This window comes from Microcaecilia unicolor, chromosome 3 (genome assembly GCF_901765095.1).
Source record: "Microcaecilia unicolor chromosome 3, aMicUni1.1, whole genome shotgun sequence".
Taxonomy (NCBI): Eukaryota; Metazoa; Chordata; class Amphibia; order Gymnophiona; family Siphonopidae; genus Microcaecilia; species Microcaecilia unicolor.
Window position 1 is genome coordinate 210,154,193 of NC_044033.1, and position 27,433 is coordinate 210,181,625.

General features: G+C 45.9%; 1 protein-coding gene across 1 annotated transcript; it reads left to right on the forward strand.

Annotated features, from left to right (window-relative positions):
- Positions 1-1,544: 1,544 nt before the first annotated feature.
- Positions 1,545-12,030, forward strand: LTB (lymphotoxin beta). Its single transcript, XM_030195336.1, has 4 exons — positions 1,545-1,810; positions 1,995-2,043; positions 2,709-2,777; positions 11,521-12,030. The coding sequence occupies exons 1-4, from the start codon at positions 1,655-1,657 to the stop codon at positions 11,931-11,933; spliced, it is 687 nt and encodes a 228-aa protein (XP_030051196.1). The 5' UTR covers positions 1,545-1,654; the 3' UTR covers positions 11,934-12,030.
- Positions 12,031-27,433: the final 15,403 nt, after the last annotated feature.

Sequence of the window (27,433 nt, forward strand, 5' to 3'; positions counted from 1 at the left end):
TCTTTTGCCAATTTTCAAAGAGAAATCACTACAAGACCATTTCATGTACTTTGTACAGCTGGGGTTGTGGGTGAAGATTTGACAATTGAATTCTACACACACAGAGAAGCCAAGTTACCCAGTTCCAGGCTGGAGATTTTGGGACAGTCCTAGATTTCTGATCCCCCCTATCCTGGAGCATTATGGGCCTTGCAGCACCGATTTCAACAGCTAGGATCAGGTACTACAAATCCTGCCTGGAACTGACGAACATGTGACATGTATGCAGCTTCAAAAGCAGCTAAAAATGGCCACCTTGAGAAGACGGACAGGCTGAGCACAGCGGTGGGGGCTGGAATACCAAAGGTGAAGTGTGTACGGCTCACCTTGTGGGTCATCTGAGGTGGAGTGTTATACTTCACCTCAGATGGCTAGTGAAATGAACCCCCTCCCCCTCTGACTGGATCTGCACCCTTTCTCCCCTTTGAAATTTGTGGTTTATGAATCGTATGGGGTGCAACTGTGCTGCTTGTCATCTGAACAGTCATGTAGGCATCACACTGAAGAGCAGAACTTTGTCTGAGTCTAATATTTGTAAAACATGAATATGGCCTGGACACCTGAAGATGGGGACTCTGGGAAAGAGAGTATTGAAAACAAGTTTGTATTGCAATGAAAAATAGATATACATCTCTCGCACCAAAAAAAGTACAAATAAAAATTTGGAAAGAAGTGCGGCCTGGCCTCCTCCTGCCTCTGATGCACCATGTAAAAGTCTTCTGCTAGGGAGGAGCTGCCACCTCCTGGCCAGAAACTGTCCTCCTAGCCCAGGGATTCTTAACCCAATCCTTGGGACACACTCAGCCAGTCAGGTTTTCAGGATATCTACAATGAATATGCATGAGCTAAATTTGCATGCACTGTCTCCATTGTATACAAATCTATCTCATGTATATTCATTATGGATATCCTGAAATCCTGACTGGCTGGTTGTGGGCCGGGCTGGGTTGAGAACCTTTGGGCTATGGGAACAGGGAAAGAGGGGGAACCAGCAGAGGAAGGGGGTATGACCTTCTCCTGCTGTTGTACAGAAATTCAGGGGACTCTGAGTGCAGGATCACTCACTCTTGGCTCCACTTCTCTGTTACAGGACTGCTAGTCAGCCTGTTCTGGGATCACATTAACCTGCTCAATTGCAGCCACTCTGAGTCAAAGGTCTCTTCAGCTTTGCATGTGTGTGTGTGTGTATGTCTGTAAAGTCACATCCTTGGCTTTATGATTCATGCTTTATTATACTTGAAAAAACCCCCCACATAATAATTATAATAAAATAAATGGTTCACAAACCACATCCTTGGCTTTGTTATCCAGTGTTACTCTGCAGAGGTGAAACATGTCCCAAAGTAGTTTTAAGCATCAACCTTGCACCAGCACCTTGAGATGGGGATTTTTTTTTTAAGCGTGGAGCTCTAAGCGCAAAACAGGATGTTTTTACAACAGAGGAAGCCACGGGAGGGAAGCCCCTACCTCGGTTTCTTCTCAGGTCCACACTCAAACAGCAGAAATAAAGAAAAAGTCACCAGTGAACAGAGCTGCATTGCTACTGAGCGACGGAGAGAGAAGGGATAAATTTGCTCACTTGACCCCAAGGCTCGTGAGATTATCTCTTTTACTGATGGATGCTTCCAGAGCAGAAGGCGGTCTCTGCACCTCAAGGCTGGCGCTCATCATTTGCGCAGTTCTAGGAACTCTGGCGCTGTCTGTGCCCAGCACCACCCTGCTGGTGATGTATTTCACTCGAAACGGTGGGCAGCTGAGCCCCGGAGGGCAGGTGAGGGGGAGTGGGGGGGGGGGGTGCTCAGGAGCAGGAATGGGGTGACCGGGACTGTGTGCATACCTATATATGGGGGTTGAATGTGAACATCTTTATGTATGCAAATAATCATGCCAGTGTGATGAGGAACAATTTTAAGAATCGAGGGCTAGAGATAATACATTATGCTCCTCTCTCACAGGTTTCACCCAAGACATTGGAACGAGAGATGGAGAAGCTCTATCGAGAGGGTAAGAAAATGTATTTAGATTTTGTTCCCACCTTTTTCACTAGTAGCTTAAGGTGAGTTCCATTCAGGTACACTGAGTATTTCTCTGTCCCTGGAGGGCTCACAATCTAATTTTGTACTTGAGGCAATGGAGGGTTAAGTGACTTGCCCAAGATCACAAGAAGCAGAAGTGGAATTTGAACCAGGTACCTCTGCATAGTAAGGCTGGTGCTCTAACCACTAGGCTACTCCTCTACTCCTGAACAAAGTCACTGTGGCAACCCTGGGATGTGGCTGCTGACCGTGGTTGGTAATGGTTGACTGTGACATGACAATCCTGGGACTGACGAGTGGCGATACTAGTTAATGAGGTCACTGAACGTGGCTGGGGACGGTTGACCATGATGCAACATTAGATAACTATCATACTGGGCCAGACCCAAGGTCCACTGAACCCCGTATCCTGTCTCCAACAGTGGCCAGTCCAGGTCACAAGTACCTGAAGGATCCTAAAGAGTAGATTCATTGATTGTTGATCATTCCTAAGGATAAATAATACCTTTCCTACGTCTTCATGGCCAAGAAGGGTTTATCCAATGACCCCTGGGGTGACGATACTGTGACCCTCCCAATCCCATGACACACTGCACATATTTTGTTTTTCTTTGTCCCCCTTCCCCCACTTAGACAAGGTTGCCAAGCCCAGCACCTCCTGGTACCAGCAGAACCCGGACAAGCCCATGGCACATCTCACAGGTAAGACCTTTGCCTCTCACAGTAAGAACCAAGACCTTCAGCCCAGGAAGGGAATCCAGCTTACAACCCCCTCTGCACCTGCCCAACAATATCCCTAGGGCAGATTCTTTGGGTCTAACAAGGGGAAAACATATTCTTCTCTTCATAAGGGCCGGAGTTTAGTCCTCAGTATATAGGTCAGTGATCGTTACTATTTTTCCAGCGGGGGCCGCTTTGGCGATAAAAACTTCAGTGTGCTTAGGCAGTCGGTAACTCAGATATTTGGGGTGCCTAAAATGGACCAGGGGTGAGGCGGGGACAGGATAGGGTACGGCAAGGCAAGGTAAAATCCTTGGGGTGGGCGACATCAATCTCAGCAGTAAGGGCTTCTTTTACTAAGCAGTGGTAAGCCCAACGCGGGCTTCCCACTCGCTATACAGGAAGTACCGCCGGGCTACTGCAGCAGCCCGGCGCTACTTCCCACCCCTAGTGCACCAGAGCATACCTAGCGTTAATTGGGTAGTGCCGCGCACTGCCTGGTTACCGCTGGGTTAACGCAGATTCGCCCCCAAAATGGCTGCGTGGCAAGCAGGGGCTTAGCCAGACTTTGGCGAGAGGGGGGTCCAGAGCTCAAGGTGAGGGGGCACATTTTAGCCCCCCCCGGCAGTGCCGACCCCCCCACCATTGCCGACTTTGCCCCCCCTGCGGCTGACCCCGCCATTGCCAATTTTGCCCCCCCCCGCCGCCGACCCTCTCGACTCCCCCTCCCGCCACCAACCCGCCGTCGCCTACCATTGCTGGCGGGGGACCCCAACCCCCGCCAGCCGAGGTCCTCTTCTTCTCGCAAAAGGCTTCCTTCTGTTTCTGACATCCTGCACGTACATGTGCAGGACGTCAGAAACAGAAGGAAGCCTTTTGCGAGAAGAAGAGGACCTCGGCTGGCGGGGGTTGAGGTCCCCCGCCAGCAAAGGCAGGCGACGGCGACGGCGGGTTGGCGTCGGGAGGGGGGTCAGGCGGGTCATCTGCAGGGGAGTCCAGGGCCAAATCTACGGGGGCCCAGGCCCCCAGGCCCCACGTAGCTACGCCACTGGTGGCAAGTGCTTTACTTGCTGCACAGCCATTTCCTGCAGGAAGGCGAGACTTCCCTCTTACCAGCTGTGGTAAAAGGGGGCCTCGGTGCGCATGTAAAACATGCACTGACGCTAGCGCCGGCCACCTCTTGCCGCAGCTTGGTAAAAGAGGCCCTAAATATATGGTGGTAGAGGCCGTAAAAAGAACAGGAAGACATGCGGGACCATTTCCCTGCATATGCAGGTGCTAGCGCTGCTGGCCCCGCCCCCTATGATGTAAACTTCCTGCATTGAAGGGGTGTGACCGGCAGAGGTAGCAGTATAGGTTACTTTTATTTGATATACCATCAAGGAAATACATCATCATAGTGGTTTATCAATAACTGGAGAGCCACAGTAAAAAAAAAAGACCTACAATACATTAATAAGCAGTGTATTTTTTCTATCCAAAAAGGTATGAGTACTCACATGCCAGGCCATCTTTCAGGGGTGGGGTGATCGCTAAGGGACCCACCCCACAATAGCCAAGCCCCCTGCAACCAGTCACAGAACCTATGACAAGGCAGAATTGTTGTATGGAACTTGAGCTCTTTCGTTAAAACTTGGGGACCATGGGTCAGTTTTAGCAGACAATGGAAAAGGTGCTGGTACTCAGTTCCTCCAAGAACCCCGTCAAAAAAGCCTCGTTAATAGGACAGTGAAAGGCAAGGCTAGAGGGAAGGTAGAAACTGGGGAGGGGAAGGAGAGAGCATAGAAAGAATATATTAGCACCAGAATAGAGAAACAGAGAAACCACCAGGCAAACAACAGGGCCGCCGAGAGACTGAGCCAGGCCCGGTGCAGAATCGTCATTGCCGCCCCCCCCCCCAAAATCATCATCGCCGCCTCCCACCCACCTGAAATATTTTGGCTGGCCCCGCCAGCTTCAGGCAGCGTGGCTCCGTCCACTGCTCAGCATTGCCTGCCCCTGCGGCTGCTTTCCTCAGGCCGCACATGCCCGGTCTCAAAACGGAGCATGTGAGGCCTGAGGGCCCAGCAGCTGCTAGGCAGGCAATGCAAGGGGGGGCCCGGCGCAGGAGTTTTCTCTCTCCTGCTCCTGTTGAATGCAATGACTCTTATCCAGTCAGGAGCAGGAGAGAGAGAGAGAGACCCCATGGGCTGGGCTTCCCCTGGAAGCCCGGGCCCGGGGAACTATGCCCCCCCTGCTCCCCCCTCCCAGCAACTATGGCAAAAAGTACTTGACCTGTATATTTGTCTGAATAAATGGGTTTTAAGGGGTACTCTGAACTCCCACAAAATTGCCGAGTACAGCTGTTAGATCGATTTTTGGTTTATCCAAGTTTGATAGTGGCTTCCCTTTTACTCTAAACTTCATTGGCTACCGATTTCAACTGTTGCAGGGCATCATATGCTCGCTCGCTTATGTTTTGCACCCATAAATAGAGTTTGGAGGCGTACCGTTGATATATTTTTTAAAAATTTCAAAATGTCAAAGGAAAGAAAAGGTTAGGACTTTTTTTTGATGGGTTTCTAGCTGTTCAGGGAAGATGTTTATGGAAAGACGTTGCAGGATTGTTTCTTCTGTCACAGTCCCATCTGTCATTTAGGAAGCTTTTATTTATTTAGGAAATTGTGTTTCTAATATGATTCTCTTCTCTTTACTGCTTCCCAGATGTTTGTTCTGGTCTTTTTGATTGGAACCTGCTTAGACTTGTAAGGTGTTAGGGGGCTACAAGCCTGGATGCAATGTCATGGCTTTGGCTTACATAAGCACATATAAGCACATAAGCACTGCCACGCTGGGAAAAGACCAAAGGTCTATCAAGCCCAGCACTGTCTCCGACAGTGGCCAATCCAGGCCCCAAGAACCTGGCAAAAACCCAAAATTTAATAACGATCAATGGACTTTTCCTTCAGAAATCTGTCCAGACCCCCTTTAATCTCAGCAAGGCCAGCTGCCGTCACTACATAAGTACATAAGTATTGACATACTGGGAAAGACCAAAGATCCATCAAGTCCAGCACCCTGTTTCCAACAGTGGCCAATCCAGGTCACAAATACCTGGCAAGATCCCAAAAAAGTACAAAACATTCCTTACTGCTTATCCCAGAAATAGTGGATTTTCCCCAAGTCCATTTAATAATGGTCTATGGACTTTTTCTTTAGGAAGCCGTCCAAACCTTTTTAAAACTATGCTAAGCTAACTGCCTTCACCACATTCTCTGGCAACGAATTCCAGAGTTTAATTACACGTTGAGTGAAGAAAAATTTACTCTGATTCGTTTTAAATTTACTACATTGCAGCTTCATCGCATGCCCTCTAGTCCTAGTATTTTTGGAAAGCGTAAACAGACGCTTCACATCTACCTGTTCAACTCCACTCATTATTTTATAGACCTCTGTCATATCTCCCCTCAGCTGTCTTTTCTCCATGCTGAAGAGCCCTAGCCGCTTTAGGCTTTCCTCATAGTTCTGATAATTCAGCGGCTCTAACTGGTTAAAATGTGTGACTGGCATTTTTAAAAAATATTGACCCCGTGCACTTTTAAATATGAAACGTTATTTATGAGGACAAGTGCCAACAGCGTTTTTCCCTAGTAAAGGAGCTGTTTAAACATGTGGCTTAAACTATGTGCTGACAGTTCTATGGGTTCATGTAGCTGTCGGGATTTATGGTTCTGCTTTGGCTGCCGTCCCTCTTTGCCACCCCTTCAGAAGCTGCTTCCCTAGTCGGTTGTCTGGTCTGCCTCAGGGTTGATTTGGCCCCAGAGAGCTCCCTGCTCAGAGGTGAACATAGGGACTTTACAGAGATACATTTCTCTTTTGACACCACCAGCTCTGTGAGGTCTTTCCCAGCTTTGAAGCCGCTGCAGGCGTTCATTATACTGATGCAAGAAGCCGTGCAGAGAGATACAAGAAAATCCCTTAAAACAGATTACAGGACAGGAGTCAAGGAATAGCTGTATCTTCTAACTTAGGGGTCATAAGTACATAAGTATTGCCATACTGGGACAGACCAATGGTCCATCAAGCCCAGCATCCTGTTTCCAACAGTGGCCAATCCAGGTCACAAATACCTGGCAAGATCCCCCAAAAGTACAAAACATTCTGTACTGGTTATCCCAAAAATAGAAGTAGATTTTCCCCAAGTCAATTTAATAATGGTTTATGGACTTTTCCTTTAGGAAGCCGTCCAAACCTTTTTAAAACTCCGCTAAGCTAACCCCTTTACCACATTCTCTGGCAACAAATTCCAGAGGTGAATTACACGTTGAGTGAAGAAAAATTTTCTGAAGCTGTGGTAAAAGGGGGCCTGAGCTGGTGTCAGTGTGTATTTTTGATGCACGATGAGGCAGTGGCAGTGCCACCCGGGGTGAGTTGCCGCTATGCCCCCCCCCGGCGCATCACCCCTCCCCCCAAAGTGCATCACCCCCCTCTCCCCGAAGCACATCATTCTCACTGCCTGGAGGTGCACGTAGCAGCTGCACGGCTGTCGGCTCTGCAAGTCCCTTGCCCCAGAACAGAAAGTAATGTCAGAAGGGGCAGGAAACCGGCGCGACTCCTCCATGCACCCAGGGTGGACCGCCACCACCGTCCCGCCTTTAATACGCTACTGTACTGAGGCCCTCTTTTAGCACAGCGGGTAAAAGGCTGTCTTTTTTGAGGAAAAGAAATGGGTGTGCGGTAAGCAGGGCTTTTTTTGAGGGGGTACTTGGGGGTACTGAGTACCGACACCTTTTCCATTGTCTGCTAAAATTGACTCATGGTCCCCAAGTTTTAATGAAAGAGCTCAGGCTCTACACACCAATTCTGTCTTGTCAGAGATCTTGTGACTGGTTGCAGGGTGCCTGGCTATTGTGGGGTGGGTCCCTCAGCAATCACCCCAGCCCTGAGGGGTGGCCTGGCATTTGAGTACCAGCACCTTTTTTGCTAGAAAAAAAGCACTGGCGGTAAGTGAAACATTTATTGCACGGCCATTTTGGGAGGGGGGGGGTGAGATGGCGGTAGGGGCTCCCACGCTAACCCGGCGGTAACCAGGCAGTGTCGATTACCACCGGTTAAGTTCCGGTGCTACAAAAATAAGATATTTTTGTAGTGCTGGAAATGGCACGCAATAGAGGTTGAAACTACCGCTGGGCTCCTGAGGTAGCCCACCGGGAGTTCTGGATTAGCGCATGGTAAACCCGCGGTGGGCTTACCGCTGCTTCGAAAAAGGGCCTGTTAGTCAAATGAGTGCATCTGATCCATGAATGCCGATTGAGACTGGAAAGTTGGGCCGTACGTTATAGATTGAAACTTAATAAAGACACAACAAATGTTTTTTTTTTTGGGGGGGGGGGGGGGTTAGGACATGATTTTCCTGTTTCACAATTAAGAACAGGTCCTGCCTCTTTCCCAATGGAGACCTCACTGAGGGGTCCTTTTACCAAGGTGCGCTGAAAGATGGCCTGCGGTAGTGTAGACGCGTGTTTTGGTCGCGCGCAGAATTATTATTTTTTTTTAGCAAACCTACAAAAAATGCTTTTTTAAAAAAGATTTTTGCCGAAAATGGACATGCGGCAAAATGAAAATTGCCGCATGTTCATTTTGTGTCTGAGACCTTACCGCCAGCTGTTGACCTAGTGGTAATGTTTACGCACATCAAAATTCAACTTGACGCACGTAGCTGCAGTGCGTCAGAACATAAAAAATAGTTTCCAGACGTGTGTAGCGGAAATGCGCCAAAATTGAAATTACTGCAAGGGCCACGCGGTAACCGGGCGGTAACTCCAATTTTACGTGCATTGGGCATGCGTAGGTGCCTACGCAGCTTAGTTAAAGGGCCCCTGAAGATATTAGGGATCACTATTGACTGTGATATATTTACAGTGATACCTCGGTTTTCGTCGATAATTCATCCGAAAACAATTGGTGAAATCTGAAACCGAGGCAATGTGTAGGGTCATCAGGGGAAGGCTCAAACCCTTCAAAATCTCTCTCATGCACACATCCTGGGCAAAAAGAATGCCACACTGAGCAGGAGAACGTGTGGGTCTCCCTTTGTTTTCGTAAAATTAGCAGCGAGGTCACATGGGCACGCCGACGAAATCCGAGACAAATTTTGCGTGAAAAAATTGACGAAAACCGAAACCGAAGATAACTGAAGTCAACGAAAACCGAGGTATTACTGTACTTTACTTCCCCCCTTTTACTAAGCTGCACTAGCAGCTGCCGTATGCTAATGCCGACACAGTCCATTCACTTTGAATGGACTGTGTTGGCATTGCTGCACGGCAGTTGCTAGCATGGCTTAGTAAACAGGGAGGTTTATTTCTTATTATTTATTTTATTTATTTTTTATTTATTAGGATTTATTTACCGCCTTTCTGAAGGAATTCACTCAAGGTGGTGTACAGTAAAAATAGATCAAACATGAGCAACAGACAATTACAGCAGTAAAAATATTCAAAAACAATACAAAGTATGGCATGGTATACTATTTACAGTGTCAACACAATACGTAATAGAACATTTTAATTGATAGCGAAGGGTAAAGCAAAGATGTAACATACAGAAGGGGAAGAAAGTAGGGAGAGTTAGAAAGTAAGATGATTGATTTAAAGAAAGTTGCACGTGAGGTCAGAGAAATGGTTAAATATTATCTCAGCTGGGGTAGGAGTGGATAAACATTAGTCGCCAATATTCCCATAAAGAGTTCAATGCGACTTACATCAAAAAATGAAGTACGTCCATCAGAAATACATAATAAAACTGAGACAAAAGGAAGAGAACTTAAATATTACCTAATAAACAAAGAGACAACACTCATTGATTGTTATACATTCCATAAAACATATCTTTTAAAAAAGTAAGCATTTAAAAGTTTGTGGAATGCCCCATAATGAGTAGTGGTCCTTATCTGAATTGGTAAATCATTCCAACCTTTTGCGGATAAATATGGTAATGCCAATGTGTGTAATGACCTGAATCTAATACCTTTGAGGGAAGGGAATAACACATCCAAAAAATTGCCACCTAGAGGGGCATTTTCGAAAGGGATGTCCAAGTTTTGATGAGGATGTCCTCGCAAAACGTCCATCTTTCGTTTCGATAATACGGTCAGGGATGCCCAAATCCTGAAATTTGGTTGTCGTTAGAGATGGTTGTCCCTAGACTTGGTCGTTTCTGATTTTTGGTGATAATCGAAACCAAGGACGTCCATCTCAGAAACAACCAAATGCAGGACACCAACCGGGCACTGCAGTGGACTTCAGAAATTGCTCCCAGGTACATAGCTCCCTTACCTTGTGTGCTGAGCCCCCCAATCCCCCCCCCTCCCCACAAGACCCACTACCCACAACTGTACACCACTACCATAGCCCTTACAGGTGAAGGGGGGCACCTAGATGTGGGTACAGTGGGTTTGTGGTGGGTTTTGGAGGGCTCGCCGTTTCCTCCACAAATGTAGCAAGTAGGGGGGGGATGGGCCTGGGTCCGCCTGCCTGAAGTGCACTGCACCCACTAAAACTGCTCCAGGGACCTGCATACTGCTGTGATGGACCTGAGTATGACATCTGAGGCTGGCACGACATATTTTTAAAGATGTTTTTTTGAGGGTGGGAGGGGATTAGTGACCACTGGGGGAGTAAGAGGAGGTCATCCCCGATTCCCTCCGGTGGTCATCTGGTCATTTCGGGCACCTTTTTGTGCCTCGGTCATAAGAAAAGCACGACCAGGTAAAGTCGTCCAAGTTGATCGCAGAGGGTAAAAAGGCTGGAAAAAAAGACACGGCCATGCGGTAAGATTGATTTTACCGTTTGGCCATGCGGGGGAAGCCCTCACCACCACCCATTGTAACCGGATAGTGTGCAGTGAAAAGCCAGTGTAAATGCCCACGCTGACCTTTAGGCTTGGAATGTGTTATTCTACAACACTGGACAAAAACAAAGAGAGGGTTATTCAAAGCACAAAATAAACTCCAAACCACAAAAAAAAAGAAGTGCGCAACTTCAAGTCTGACTATATAGAATCTGGGGGATATGGGTCAACATTTAGGGGCACTTTTACTAAGCCACGTAAGCGCCTACGTGCGCCCAACGCGTTCCAATTTGGAGTTACCGCCCGCTACCACGTGGCTCTTGTGGTAATTTCATTTTTGGTGTGCGTCCACAACGCACATCCGAAAAATAATTTTTATTTTCTGACACGCGTAGGTCATTTCCGCCCAGTTAACGCATGAGACCTTACCACTAAGTCAATGGCTCACGGTAAGGTCTCAGACCCAAAATGGACGTGCGCCAGTTTTCATTTTGCCGCATTTTTGGCAAAAATGTAAAAAAAGGCCTTTTTTTACAGGCGCGTTGAAAAATGGATCTGTGTGCGCCCAAAACCCGCGCCTACACTACCGCAGGCCATTCTTAAGTGCACCTTAGTAAAAGGACCCCTTAGATGACTGCATTTACACCAACTATACCGATGGCATAAGTGGTTGCGATAAAATTTAGGTGCGTTGCTGCTGAGTTATCTAGTATTCTGTAATGGAGTCTGTGCACGCCGATGCCATAACAGAAAAATTAGCTTAGCACTCATTATTTAACTCCTAAATTTTAACGCCCTTTGTAGAATGATTTCTAAGCATCACTTCTATATCAATGTGACTTTCAACGCACCCACCTCACCTTCAATCTCCTGTGGGGAATCTTATTTCTTTCAGCAATCGTGCCTCAACTGGAGAGCCAGACCAGGACGTTGGAGTGGGAAGCTACCCCAGCCTTCTCCCCGCAGACAACCAGTCCCATGTACATACCCAAACAGGGCCTCTACTATGTCTACAGCCAGGTGGGCTTCCGGAACCGTAGCTGCCACGCCGGCCCACCGCTCACCCTCTTCAGTAAGATCTTCCACTGCCACGACGCCAACCAGCGGAAGCCCGTGCTGCTCCTGGAAGGCTCGGATACTGTGTGTGAGTGGGAGCAGGGGGGCGGCAAAATCTGGTACACCTCCATCAGCCAGGGGACCCTGGTTTTGCTGGAGGAGGGTCACCAACTCTACGTGAACGTCAGCCACCCACAGTTGGTGGACTACCAGGAGGGCAAGACCTTCTTCGGGTTCATGATGATTTCTTGAGGGAACAGAGGGACACCAGAGATGTGTGTTCATTTCAAATGACTTGGAGAAAATGTCAAAACATTCCACATCGTTGGCAAAGCAAACAAGCAGAGAACCCCCCCCCCCAAACGTTCGTGGGATTTTTCATGTGCTATTAATAACGTGCGCTTACGAAAGATCACATGCCCTTTTGAAAGAGCACAGACTATTCATGAAGCGTGTATGTTATTCATGGAGCGTGCGCAGTCTTTTCCGGTAGTGTGCACATGTGCAAGTAGTGTACGCACACGTGCGCTATAGAGACAGAGACTGTGCACTCTTGCTATGTTTACTAAGGCATGCTAGCGTTTTTAACGCGCCTTTAAAGTTAAGGCGCGTTAAATGCTAACACTTCAATACATTCTTATAGGTGTGTTAATGTTTGGCGCTCATTAGTGTTTAATGCGCTTTAAAAACGCTAACATGCCTATAGCACGCCTTTGTAAACATAGGCGTTAAAGACATCTATAGATGTCACAAAAATGCGGGCGCTGAAATTTGGGTGATAGGGAACCGTTAATGATCATTAATTGGTGTTAATTAGCCCTCATTTGGGGTTACGCGCGGAGCTGCCCTGCATCTATTCTTTAAAATGCATACCTAAATTTTATAGCGTCCCACACAAAAGGGGGCATGTCATAGGAGGGGCGTGGCCATATGAGGGCCATGGGCGTTCCCAGGAATTATAGCATAGGGTTATTTACGTATCCAACTGCCATTACTTGCATGTCAGCTTTACACTGGGTTTCAGCAGGAGTAAGTGCCACTCCCAAAGTTAACCTCGAGATCCGTGCTAGAACTATATTCTATAACGAGTGCTCCGCGCAGAATACCATGTCAGCATTAGAAAATGACACGGGGATGGGGACCTGTGGTAACCATGGGGACGGGGACAGAACCCATGGGGATGGGGTGGGCACAAAGTCTGAGGGGACGGGGACAGAAACCACAGGGATGGGGCGGGGATGGAGACAGAGCCCATGGGGATGGGGGCAAACTTTGTCCCTGTGTCGTTTTCTAATTTGAAGCCTGTTAATGAACTGGAGTGTTATTTATGTTTGGGTGATAAAGACGATATTTAGATTTTTTTTGAAAAACAAGCAAACATGCTGGCCAGAACTAGCAAAATTTGCATGGGGGATCCTGTACATCCTGCTACCAGCACATCTTCTAAGAAGACATCTTCTATTGCAGGAAAGACTGTGGAAGACGGGAGAGCTAGACTGATGTTGATGACTTCTTATTCATCCACAGATTTAAAAAATCATAACAGTGCTTCATAGGGCATATTTCTCCCCTCTAGGGCATACAGAACAGGTTGCATTTTGTACCCCTGGACATTTTAACAGGGTGGATTAGAATTCCTTGGGGTAGTAGAAGTCAGCTATTGTTGGGGTTGTAAGGGTAGAGGGTGGTGGTGGTGGGAGGGTTATTATAGTTGCTCATTGTTATTATTGTCTTCTAATTGTGATTTATAAACAACAGTTGCACAGAATATTGTTCCTTTTTATACTTTAATAAAAAGATTTAAATCTAAAATCATAAGTGTTTGAGGCTTCTGCAGATGAGGACAGAGCCCAGGGTGTGGGGTGGGAATGCAGACAGAACCTGTGGGGTCGGGGCGGGGACAGAGACAGGGCTCGTGGGGATGGTGAGGGAGACAGAATCCGCGGGGACGGGGTGGGGATGGAGACAAGTTTTGCCCCCATATCATTCTCTAGTCAGCATAGATCTTCCCAGTGCCTAACACTGGGCACAGTTTATAGACTTACCCCCATTGCGCCTGTGACAACAATGAACTCCATCTCCACCCCCCCCCCCCCTGAAACAAAGGAACATTCCCGGAAACGACACAAAACAAGAATTTGCTGGCTGCAGATTCCTAGCAGACCCTCCTTCCAACTCAACCCTCCTTTTGCTCATATTTTGGTATATTTTGGGATCCATATTCCCACTTTTTCCCTTATGCCCCACCTCCCACCTCCGATGTCATTGACAGGGCCCAGTGTCCTCCCCCCCCTCGAGCAGAGGGATTAAGTGTCTGAAAGTCCAGTAAAGAACTGAAGTTTATGTGCTCTTTTTTTTTTGGGGGGGGGGGTTATTTAAACATCGACGGCTGCAAATGTACACACTGGGCTGTGGAATGTGTTTTTGAGTTTTCTTCCTGAGATTTATTTCTGTATAAATATCCTCCATGGCTTTTTCCAAAAGGTGTCTGTCAGTTTTTATGAGTCTAGTGCATGAGAAATGGTCACCAGAGAGCCAGAGGCTTCTGGCCCAGAGAAATTGTAGGAGAGAAGTTACAGACCAAGATGAAGTAATCTAAAGATGAAGAACACAGAGGCAGTCAGTCCACAAGCACTGGCTTCCGGTGTCCGACCCCTGATCCTTTCAGTCTCCAGTGTCCTAGAAGTGACAGGTTCTGTACCCTGTGCCCATCCACTGAGCCCTCCAGTACCCAGTGCCCTAGAGGTTACAGACCCTGTATCCCTGTTCCCATCCCCTGAACCCTCCAGTCCCCAGTACTACTACTACTACTACTTAACATTTCTAAAGCGCTACTAGGGTTACACAGCGCTGTACAGTTTCACAAAGAAGGACAGTCCCTGCTCAAAGGAGCTTACAATCTAAAAGGATGAAATGTCAAGTTGGGGCAGTCTAGATATCCTGAATGGAGGTATAACGGTTATGTGCCGAAGGCGACATTGAAGAGGTGGGCTTTGAGTAAGGATTTGAAGATGGGCAGGGAGGGGGCTTGGCGTTTGGGTTCAGGGAGTTTATTCCAAGCATAGGGTGAGGCGAGGCAGAAAGGGCGGAGCCTGGAGTTGGCGGTGGTGGAGAAGGGTACTGAGAGGAGGGATTTGACCTGAGAGCGAAGGTTTCGAGTAGGAACCTAAGAGGAGATGAGGGTAGAGAGGTAGTGAGGAGCCAGAGGTGACAGATTCTGTATCCCTGTGCCCATTCCCTGAGCCCTCCAGTACCCAGTGGCCTAGAGGTGACAGATTCTGTACCCTGTGCCCATCCCCTGAACCCTCCAGTCCCCAGTGTCCTAGAGGTGACAGATTCTGTATCCCTGTGCCCATTCCCTGAGCCCTCCAGTACCCAGTGGCCTAGAGGTGACAGATTCTGTACCCTGTGCCCATCCCCTGAACGCTCCAGTCCCCAGTGCCCTAGAGGTGACAAGATCTCCGTCCCTATGCCAGTTCTCTGTCTTGTTTCCTCTCAAAACTGAACTTTTCTGGTCTCAGGTTCTGTACCTTCTCCCTTTGCTCCCTCCCACCTCCCACCCACCTCCTACAAAGAATAAGTAAAAGCAGAACACATCTGTGTTTATGTGTGCAAAGTGTGTTAGATTCTGGGCTGAAAAATAATCCTGTCATTTGCGTAGTAAGCCAAATGAGGTCTCTTATTTCATAAGAAACGTCCTGTCATACCTTTTAGTTTACAAGTGATTTGTAATAAGATAAAAGACACTGACATGATGTTTAAAATGTAGTAAAATGCCACCTTTTGCTGGCTGTCTCTTAGGAACTGTGAATGATGTCTCTCACTTGCTGGATGTCTCTTATGGTATAAGAGATGCTGTCCCGCTTGTGTGTGTGTGTGTGTGTGTCTCTCTCTCTCTCTCTCTGGACTCCTATGAACTTTTTGCCATGACACATTAGAAGTTCTTTTACAGCTCAACTTTGCCACCTTTTGGTGAACTTCATTTGGGGGATTAATTCTTCATTCATGTTCTAGTTTGATTCTTTCAGTTAGGAAATAATTGAATAAGCTGCATTTTTATATTTACGAGCAATAAACCAGCACACACTTGTTTCTCTTAGTCCCTCATCCCCACAGTGGTTCACAGGGAATCTCATCTTTTTTAAATTATCAGGGGGTAATAGTGAGGGATATTAACCAATAGAGAACCGTACAATATGAAAACCTTTGCTAAAATCTAAGTACACCATATCCTGCTCAAATCTGTCAGCTAAATCTTTAGTTACCCAGTCTAAAAAACATGATCAGATTCATTTAACCCTTTAGATTGTAAGCTCCTTTGAGCAGGGACTGTCCTTCTTTGTTGCTCTGTACAGCGCTGCGTAACCCTAGTAGCGCTCTAGTAATGTTAAGTAGTAGTACTGGTTCCCAAACCTGGGGGCCCTTTCACTAAGCCGCGTAAGCGTCTACGCACGCCAAAATGGAGTTACCGCCCAACTACCGTGTGGCTCTTGCGCTAATTTCATTTTTAGCGTGTGTCCAATACGCGTATCTGAGAAATATTTTTTCTTTTCGGGCGCATGTAACAGACGGCCGCCAAGTGGCATTTGACGCGCGTAGGTCATTACCCCCCCCCCCCCCCAGATTCTTTACTGCTAGGTCAATGGCTGGAGGTAAAGTCTCAGACCTAAAATGGACCCATGTCAATTTTGATTTTGCTGCACGTCAGTGGCGTAGCTGTGGGGGGGCCACAGGGGTCTGGGTCCTCCCAAATTGGCTCTGGGGTCCCCGGTTTGGATGGCGGGGTCCCCGGCCCCAACCCCCGCCAGCTGAAGCATTTATCTATCCCGCGCTGGTATCGCACTTGCATCCTCTCCTGTTTCCAGTCGCGCCGTGCATGCTCTCCTTTTAATGAAACTGAGCATGCTGTTGCAAACAGCCAATGTCCCCTTTGATTCTTCAGACTGTAAACTGCCCGATGCATAAGGACGATTTGACAGTATAACAAATGCCATAAGTAGCAGAGAAGGGCAACAAAAATGATAAAGGGGATAGGACGACTTCCCTATGAGGAAAGGCTAAAGCAGCTAGGGCTCTTCAGCTTGGAGAAAAGGTGGCTGAGGGGAAATATGATAGAGGTCTATAAAATAATGAGTGGAGTTGAATGGGTAGATGTGAAGCGTCTATTCACGCTTTACAAAAATACTAGGACTAGGGGGCATGCGATGAAGCTACAATGTAGTAAATTTAAAATGAATCGGAGAAAATGTTTCTTCACTCAACGTGTAATTTAGCTCTGGAATTTGTTGCCAAAGAATGTGGTAAAGGCGGTTAGCTTAGCAGGGTTTAAAAAAGGTTTGGACGGCTTCCTAAAGGAAAAGTCCATAGACCGTTATTAAATGGACTTGGGGAAAATCCACTATTTCTGGGATAAGCAGTATAAAATGTTTTGTACATTTTGGGGATCTTGCCAGGTATTTGTGACCTGGATTGGCCACTGTTGGAAACAGGATGCTGGGCTCAACCTTTGGTCTTTCCCAGTATGGCAATACTTACTTATGTACCGTTTATAAAATAAATAACATTGCCTCTGTTCCAGTAAATGTATGAATTACAAAAAATCAGGAAGATCAAATCCAACCAACCAAGTTAAACCTTAAACTCACTATAGTAAACTTGGGTTCAGAATAATTTATCTTTTTATATACAGTGGGGGAAATAAGTATTTGATCCCTTGCTGATTTTGTAAGTTTGCCCACTGACAAAGACATGAGCAGCCCATAATTGAAGGGTAGGTTATTGGTAACAGTGAGAGATAGCACATCACAAATTAAATCCGGAAAATCACATTGTGGAAAGTATATGAATTTATTTGCATTCTGCAGAGGGAAATAAGTATTTGATCCCTCTGGCAAACAAGACCTAATACTTGGTGGCAAAACCCTTGTTGGCAAGCACAGCGGTCAGACGTCTTCTGTAGTTGATGATGAGGTTTGCACACATGTCAGGAGGAATTTTGGTCCACTCCTCTTTGCAGATCATCTCTAAATCATTAAGAGTTCTGGGCTGTCGCTTGGCAACTCGCAGCTTCAGCTCCCTCCATAAGTTTTCAATGGGATTAAGGTCTGGTGACTGGCTAGGCCACTCCATGACCCTAATGTGCTTCTTCCTGAGCCACTCCTTTGTTGCCTTGGCTGTATGTTTTGGGTCATTGTCGTGCTGGAAGACCCAGCCACGACCCATTTTTAAGGCCCTGGCGGAGGGAAGGAGGTTGTCACTCAGAATTGTACGGTACATGGCCCCATCCATTCTCCCATTGATGCGGTGAAGTAGTCCTGTGCCCTTAGCAGAGAAACACCCCCAAAACATAACATTTCCACCTCCATGCTTGACAGTGGGGACGGTGTTCTTTGGGTCATAGGCAGCATTTCTCTTCCTCCAAACACGGCGAGTTGAGTTCATGCCAAAGAGCTCAATTTTTGTCTCATCTGACCACAGCACCTTCTCCCAATCACTCTCGGCATCATCCAGGTGTTCACTGGCAAACTTCAGACGGGCCGTCACATGTGCCTTCCGGAGCAGGGGGACCTTGCGGGCACTGCAGGATTGCAATCCGTTATGTCGTAATGTGTTACCAATGGTTTTCGTGGTGACAGTGGTCCCAGCTGCCTTGAGATCATTGACAAGTTCCCCCCTTGTAGTTGTAGGCTGATTTCTAACCTTCCTCATGATCAAGGATACCCCACGAGGTGAGATTTTGCGTGGAGCCCCAGATCTTTGTCGATTGACAGTCATTTTGTACTTCTTCCATTTTCTTACTATGGCACCAACAGTTGTCTCCTTCTCGCCCAGCGTCTTACTGATGGTTTTGTAGCCCATTCCAGCCTTGTGCAGGTATATGATCTTGTCCCTGACATCCTTAGACAGCTCCTTGCTCTTGGCCATTTTGTAGAGGTTAGAGTCTGACTGATTCACTGAGTCTGTGGACAGGTGTCTTTCATACAGGTGACCATTGCCGACAGCTGTCTGTCATGCAGGTAACGAGTTGATTTGGAGCATCTACCTGGTCTGTAGGGGCCAGATCTCTTACTGGTTGGTGGGGGATCAAATACTTATTTCCCTCTGCAGAATGCAAATAAATTCATATACTTTCCACAATGTGATTTTCCGGATTTAATTTGTGATGTGCTATCTCTCACTGTTACCAATAACCTACCCTTCAATTATGGGCTGCTCATGTCTTTGTCAGTGGGCAAACTTACAAAATCAGCAAGGGATCAAATACTTATTTCCCCCACTGTATATATATGTGTGCACTTAAAAAAATGCTAAAGTGTTTTAAATTGTTTTAAATGTGCTCAGACCATACCGTTTACACCCATTATATCCCCAAGAGGAATATGTGGTGGTGTCACAAAGGAACCATCATTGCACATATGATGTTCCACCTCCTAATATTTGTGTATGTACATACAGCTGCGCCCAAGTAGATCTTACTCACCAATATATGCGTATATCTATAATGCATATGTATAAGTCATGGACTATTCACATTAAATATTGTTAGACTTGAGCTCAAACCTCCGCCCATAAATTATGGTACATTCCATATAACCTTCTGATACATGGATAATAAAACATACAGTTCAACGTTTGTTTAAACCTAAAGGAGGAATATGTTAATTCATGACACCCTGATTTCTCTTCCCCCACATATCTTACACAAACCAACCCACAATGCGATATACACACATATTCACATAATTATTTCACTTCCCTTGGGGTATATTGTGCTCGTGCTTGTGCTTCATTAAAATCACATATCATTCATCCATTCCAATCTTGCCATCAAAAGCAGTTATTTTGATGGCAAGATTGGAATGGATGAATGATATGTGATTTTAATGAAGCACAAGCACGAGCACAATATACCCCAAGGGAAGTGAAATAATTATGTGAATATGTGTGTATATCGCATTGTGGGTTGGTTTGTGTAAGATATGTGGGGGAAGAGAAATCAGGGTGTCATGAATTAACATATTCCTCCTTTAGGTTTAAACAAACGTTGAACTGTATGTTTTATTATCCATGTATCAGAAGGTTATATGGAATGTACCATAATTTATGGGCGGAGGTTTGAGCTCAAGTCTAACAATATTTAATGTGAATAGTCCATGACTTATACATATGCATTATAGATATACACATATATTGGTGAGTAAGATCTACTTGGGCGCAGCTGTATGTACATACACAAATATTAGGAGGTGGAACATCATATGTGCAATGATGGTTCCTTTGTGACACCACCACATATTCCTCTTGGGGATATAATGGGTGTAAACGGTATGGTCTGAGCACATTTAAAACAATTTAAAACACTTTAGCATTTTGCCAGTAAATGTATGGACAGAAGAAAAAGGTAAGCAAACTCCTTGAACTTATTTTTATTTATCTGTTTATTTTATGATTTTTTAGGTTTGTGAGATTGCAGTACAAGTAAAGTGGCTTTCTCATTTTGAACCAAAAACCCTAAAGCGGCAGTACAGCATGGAAACATACAGATATTAATATGTGTCATGGGTTGCCCCCACACGGAATAAAGAAAGCGTGGGAGAAACCTTTATCCTTTCATCCCCGGCTAAGAAAGTAGGGTCCATTGGTCTTCTCCCTCCTTACAAGCAGTTATAAAAATAGAAGCATGCATCACGGGTAGCTATACAGATATTAATCACCCTGTGGCCACCGATTATACTTTCTGTAAAACCTTTGGCAAGAGGGCTCAGCTTTCCTTTTGCATCCATTGGCATTTTGTGCCCTTAACGAGCTGTCTGAATGCCATTTTTCAGACTAATGGCTTGCAGGGATGGACTGTGCTCATTTTGCTGGGGGATTAATAGCACAAGGACCTTCGACACTGGAGAAAAAATGTTCTTCCCTCTCTGGGTTTTTCTTCTTTTAAAATCTTTGATATACTATGCAGGCTGAAAAAGCAGTGAAAACACATAGAAAACGGTATTCCCCATCTGCCCACGTGGCCTAACCGCTCTGGAAATTTTCAGTTCGCCTTTTGGAGGAAAAGAGCTAATGAAAAAGAAAAGAAAAACCACGAAAGTTAAAAACGCAAAAAGCCCCAGGGGAGTGTTAGCGAGCCACAAAAAGAAAAAACAAAACAAAACAGGGCTTAGATTTCTGTGTTCAAAGATCTCCTTCTGATTCACATTCCACTCAGACCCCTGTACCAGGTTCCCAGTGCCACAGAGATGACAAGTGACTCAGTGCCAGGCTAGGGATTTAATATACTGAAAAATGGCACCCCAAACTATTTAAGGGAAAGATTGAAGTGATACTCTCTATAGCTTGTGTTAAGATAGAGTCAGGAGTCTTTTATTGAAGATTCCAGCTGTGCATGAGGTCGAAGGGGACTGAGTTAGATCGAGAATGGTTTCGGTTGTCACACCAGTTTGCCCGCAGAAATGAAGCTGAGGTCTGAAGTAAAAAAATTAAAGAATCAGCTGAAAACCCGGCTGTGTGTTCACATAGAGTACAGGTGCCTGTGCTTTTTTAAAAGATATGCAGCTGCCCCACCAATATTCAGTCGGTAGCGGCGAGCGTTTTTTTTAAAAGCTTACCATCGCCAGCTGAATTAGCCCCCAATATCCAGTGCCTGGCCATGTCCTGGCACTGCACTAAATACGGGGGGGGGGGGGGGGGGGGGGGGGGGGGCTAAGGGGCCCTTTAACTAAGCTGCTGTAAAAAGGGCTCTGCACTAGCTTTAGGGGTCGTTTTTGTCGTTTGCTGAAGCCCTTTTTACCGCAGCGGGTAAAAAGGCGGAAAAAAGATATGGCCATGCGGTAAGAGCATTTAACATCACCCATTATGCAGGCCCCGGCTGAATATCAGGACAGGGCCGCCGACAGACTGAGCCGGGTCCGAGGCAAGGCCGCGCCCTCTCCCAGGATCGCCGCTGCCCCGCCTCCCCAAGGATTGCCCCCCCACCCCTCAATTGCTACTTCTGTCGCCTCCCTCTCCTGCTCCCAGGCCGCCGGTGCCGCAGCTCCCAGTCTCCACCTACCTACCCTCTGCTCCCTTTTGCCTGCCATCTGACCCCCTTCATTTAAATTAAAAAAAAATCTCTAAAGCAGCAGGCGCAGCGCCTTCTGTGCAATAGCGGCAGATCGCCTCGGGCAGGCCTTCCCTCACTGTGTCTCACCCTCGCGGAAATAGGAAGCTACATCAGAGGAGGGCGGGACACAGTGAGGGAAGGCCCGCTCGAGGTGATCTGCCGCTTTTGCACAGAAGGCGCTGCGCCTGCTGCTTTAGAGATTTTTTTTTAATGCAGGGGGTCGGACCACAGACAGAAGGAAGCTGAGGGTAGGCAGGTGAAGACGGGACTGCGGCGCCAGCAGCCTGGGAGCAGGAGAGGGCGAGAGACTCCAGAGCTGGGCCCAGGGAATTTTGTCCCCCCTGCCCCCCCTAAGCAGCCCTGTCCTCCCCATCCCTGGTGTTTGCCTCCCCCCCAATAACATCCCCCCCTCAGGCGGCACTCCTGAAATAACAGCCCCCCCCCGGGTAGCATCATCACCCCACCCCCCAGTCAGGATAGGACCCCCTGGGGGCCTACCTGACCTCCCTGGTGGTGCAGCAGGACGTTGGGGGCAGGAGCAAACCACCCTTGTTCCTGCCCCTAGCGGGAGCTTCTTCAAATTGGCTGCCCCGGGGGGGCATTACTATCCTGATGGGTTGTGGGGAATGGGGATGATGCCCAATGGGGAGAGGGCTGTTGCAGGGGTGTTTCCCGTGGGGGACCTGTTGTTGGGGGCAGGCCACATTTCAAGGAGGTGCCGGGAAGGGGGAATATACTTTTTTAATGTGAGTCTCAGCCCAATATCAGCAGCTGCACATACTGCAGCGGGACATGTTTATCCACTGCTACCCTAGCTGAGATAATATTTAACCATCTCTCTGACCTCACTTGCAACTTTCTTCAAATCAATCACCTTACTTTCTAATTCTTCCTACTTTCTTACTCATCTATATGTTACAACTTTGCCTTACCCTTCACTACCAATTATAATGTTCTAGTAAGTATTGTGTTGTCATTGCAAGTAGTATACCATACCATACTTGAATATTTTTACTGCTGTAATTGCCTCCTGCTCATGTTTGATCTATTCTTACTGTACACAGCCTTGAGTGAATTCCTTCAAAACGGCGGTAAATAAATCCTAATAAATAATAATATTGAGCTGGGGCCTGCAGAAGATAAGCAGGTGAATTTAGGACAGCTGCTTGACTTATGTGGGTCTCGGCTGAATATTCCTGGTGCCTGCATAAGCCCCATCTGCTCCCCAGTGCCGCCCCTGACCGGGGGCCGGTCAGAGGCGTTATTCAGCGGCACTCCCTGCTTTAGTGGCCCTGAATATCGGCAATTTAAGCGGGCAAAAAAGGCTTCTGCCCACATGAATCACTGTCAGTATCAGACCACCGACGTTCCCAGATATGTAGAAATCAATAAATGGCATCTCAAGTTAGGCTACTAATAATAAGCTGAAATATGCTTAACTAACCCAGTCTTCTTCAAAATAAGTGGTATCAAGTGAATAGCTTCACTTTTTTCTTATTTAAAGTGGAGAAACAACTTCAGTAGTCACCGCGTGGCAGCAGTGTGATGATTGCACTCAATGCCAGCGTTAAATTGACTCCGTTATTATCACCGGTCTGAAAACTCCACTTGTGTGTGAATAAGGGCTCTATATGGGGGTTAAATAAATCCCATTAAAGAGCCATCTAAAGCGTACCGGCTTTCACTTCCGGTGTCATGGAAGTAATGGACGTCAGTGTATAAGGCATCGTGATTTGCCGATAGTTACTTGGCCCCCTGAGGAAGCTAATCGCAAAGTGAAATGGTGAGCCCCGTTGGGCAAAATTGAAAATGGTGATAATAACGGAGTCAATTTAATGCTAGCATTGAGTGCAATCATCACACTGCTGCCACGTGGTGACTACGGAGGCTGTTTCTCCACTTTAAATAAGAAAAAAGTGTTCACTTGATACCACGTATTTTGAAGAAGACTGGGTTAGTTAAGCATATTTCAGCTTATTATTAGTATCATAACTCTTCTTTGATTTGCTGAAATTTTGTCTAGCATTATCTGTACCTCAAGATAGGCACCAGGGAGATGCAGATTGAGGGGCCTTTTTACTAAGCCGCATAAGCATCTATGCATACCAAAATAGAGTTACTGCTTGGCTACCGCGTGGCTCTTGCGGTAATTTCATTTTGGCGCGCGTCCAAAAAAATTATTTTTATTTTCAGGTGGCCATACTGGATGCATGCCAAGTGGCATTTGGTGCGCGTGGGTCATTACCGCCCGGTTCCCGCGTGAATCTTTACTGCTAGGTCAGTGGCTAGTAGTAAGGTCGCAGAACCAAAAATGGATGTGCAGCAATTTTGATTTTGCCGCATGTCCACTTTCGGCAAAATTTTTTTTTTAAAAGGCCTTTTTTTACAGGCACGCTGAAAATCGGATTGGCGAGTGCCCAAAGCCTGCGCCTACACTACCGTAAGCCATTTTCAGCACGCCTTAGTAAAAGGACCCCTGAACTAGTTTTCAGCAAAGGGTGCGTGACCTTTACAGAATTCTGGCTTAGCTCGGATCTCGTACCTAACATTGGGTACGGTGCTTAATGCCTGTCAAAACCTGGTGCGAATGCCAGTGCCTAATTAATGGGAACGCCCATGCCCCCCATAGCCATGCCCACTTTTAAGTTATGCACTATTACATTTAGGCATGGGTGTTATAAAATAGCATGCAGGGTAGAACAAGTTTCAAGTTTATTTGGAACTTTCTATCCCTCCTAACAGACCAATCCATCTAGGCGTCATACAGGCTAAAATGTGAAGAAAACGTACATAACTTACATGACACAAAACGAAACTGGGTAGAACTACAATATTAATAGAGAAAGAGGGGGAAAGGGAAAGAACATTGGGGGAGGGGAGGAAACTATCAGGAAGTGAACACATCTTGAATAAGAAAGGGGGCTCTTTAATAAGCCGCGTAACCGTCGATGCACGCCCAATGCATGCCAAAATGGAGTTATGGCACGGCTACCATGTGGCTCTTGCGGTAATTTTATTTTTGCCGTGCATCCGATATGCACATCTGAAAAAAATAATTTTTCTGCTGCGCGTATCAGATGCGCGCCAAGTGGCATTTGGCACGCATAGGTCATTACCGCCCGGTTACCACGTGAGACTTTACCGCTAGGTCAATGGCTGGCAGTAAGGTCTCAGACCCAAAGTGGACAAGCGGCAATTTTCATTTTGCCCCACGTCCATTTTCGGCAAAAATTCAAAAAAGGTATTTTTTACAGGTGCGCTGAAAAATGATTCTGCACGCGCCCAAAACCTGCGCCTACACTACCGCAGGCCATTTTTCAGCGCACCTTAGTAAAAGGACCCCAGGTGCATCATGATATAGATCCACATGTAAATCCTAATGACTTAATTATCACTAATTACTGATTGTTAATGTCTCGTTAACGAATTAAGTTACATGTGGATCTGGAATCCAAGTCCAAATTTGCACATCCAACTTTGAACAACCTATGGAGAATCCAGTGGGATATGTGATATGTTTTAGTTGATAATTTTGAAGTTATAGATTTTATTTTGTGTGTTTTTTTAAAAAGTTTTTTTATGGTTATGAGTTTATGTAAACTGCTTTGAACGAGCAGTATAGTTGGTAAAGCAGTATATAAACATTTTAATAAAGATAATATTTCTGACAAGCTCATCCTCATGCAATGTGGATGCATTTTATTTATTTGTTTATTTAATGAAATTTGATATACTGCCTTTCAAAAAAATAAAATGCGGACACAAATAAAAAACAAAACACATGAAAAGACTGTCCGCATAAGGGGGATATGATAATGTACTATACCATACTTTGTATTGTTGTTTGAATATTTTTAATGCTGTAATTGTCTATTGCTTATGTTTGATTTATTCTTACTGTACACCACCTTGAGCGAATTCCTTCAAAAAGGTGGTAAATACATTTAAATAAATAGTGCAACAACCAAAATCCAGCAAATTTCTCAATGGAGGTCACACAAGGGAAAAACAAAAATATTATTAAACACAAAAAAAAAATCAATTCAAATAAATCAAGCACAGACTAAATGGCTCCTTTCACTAAGCCATGGTAAAACAATACCACGACCGCACCTCGAATATTGTGTTCAATTCTGGTTGCCGCATCTCAAAAAAGATATAATGGAATTAGAAAAGGTGCAGAGAAGGGCGACGAAAATGATAAAGGGGATGGGACGACTTCCCTATGAAGAAAGGCTAAAGCGGCTAGGGCTCTTCAGCTTGGAGAAAAGGCGGCTGAGGGGAGCTATGATAGAGGTCTATAAAATAATGAGTGGAGTTGAACAGGTAAATTACGTGAATCGTTTGTTTATGCTTTCCAAAAATACTACGACTAGGGGGCATGTGATGAAGCTACAAAGCAGTAAATTTAAAATGAATTCAACTCTGGAATTCATTGCCAGAAAATGCGGTAAAGGTGGTTAGCTTAGCAGAGTTTTAAAAAGGTTTGGACGACTTCCTAAAGGAAAATTGGACTTGGGGACAATCCACTGTTTTTAGGATAAGCAGCGTAAAATGTTTTGTACTTTTTTGGGGATCTTGCCAGGTATTTGTGACCTGGATTGGCCACTGTTGGAAACAGGATGCTTGGCTTGATGGACCTTTGGTCTGTCCCGGTATGGCAATACCTAACAAATAAAAGCAGAAAAGAACTCCATCAAAATATAGGACAGAAATCAACATTCATTCAGTAGTACCATCCAAAAGGTTATGAAAGAACCTGTCAACCATGCTGGCCGATGGAAAAAAAAACTCTATACAATTTGAAAAATCAATTAAAGGCCAGTGAAAAAAGATGAGTTTTCAAAGCTTTTTTAAAAATCAATAAAAGGCAGTTCTGATCTTATTGAGAGTGCTCAATTGTTCCTCAAAAAAGGAGCCAAAAAAATAAAAAGCACTCTTTCGTGTTGATTCCCAACACGCTTGAAGGGGATGAGGAAGAATCAGTGATCATTCAACATACATAATAGGCGAATAGGGAATAGTTAATCTAGCTAAATATTCTGGAAGGTCAGTATGAAGAGCCTTATAGGTCAAAGTTAAAATCTTATATTGAATCCTCTGATTTATTGGAAGCCAGTGGAGCTGTCTAAGCAGGGTGGGGGATGGGGGGGTGATATGATCCCGTTGCTTCACCTTACAAGGAACGCGGGTTGCAGTATTCTGAAGAGTCTGAAGCCTCTTAAGTTCAAATTTTGAGATTCCTGCATAGACCACGTTACAGTAGTCAAGACGAGTGCTAATAAAGGCATGAAAATAAACAAGTGGACAATGAGAGACCCAGGGCCATAAACACCAACCCACTTTGAAAACACTCACATTCATGGATGCTTGTATGTATGTGGAAGACTGTTTGAGTATCCAGTGTGTTTTTTCTAACAAAAAATGTGCCAGTACTCAAATGCCAGGCACCCTTCAGGGGCGGGGTGATCACTGAGGGACCCACCCCACAATAGCCAGGCCCCCTGCAACCAGTCACAGAATCTATGACAAGGCAAAATTGGTGTGTAGAGCCTGAGCTCTTTCATTAAAACTTGGGGACCATGGGTCAATTTTAGCAGACAATGGAAAAGGTGCTGGTACTCAGTACCTCCAAGTACCCCCTCAA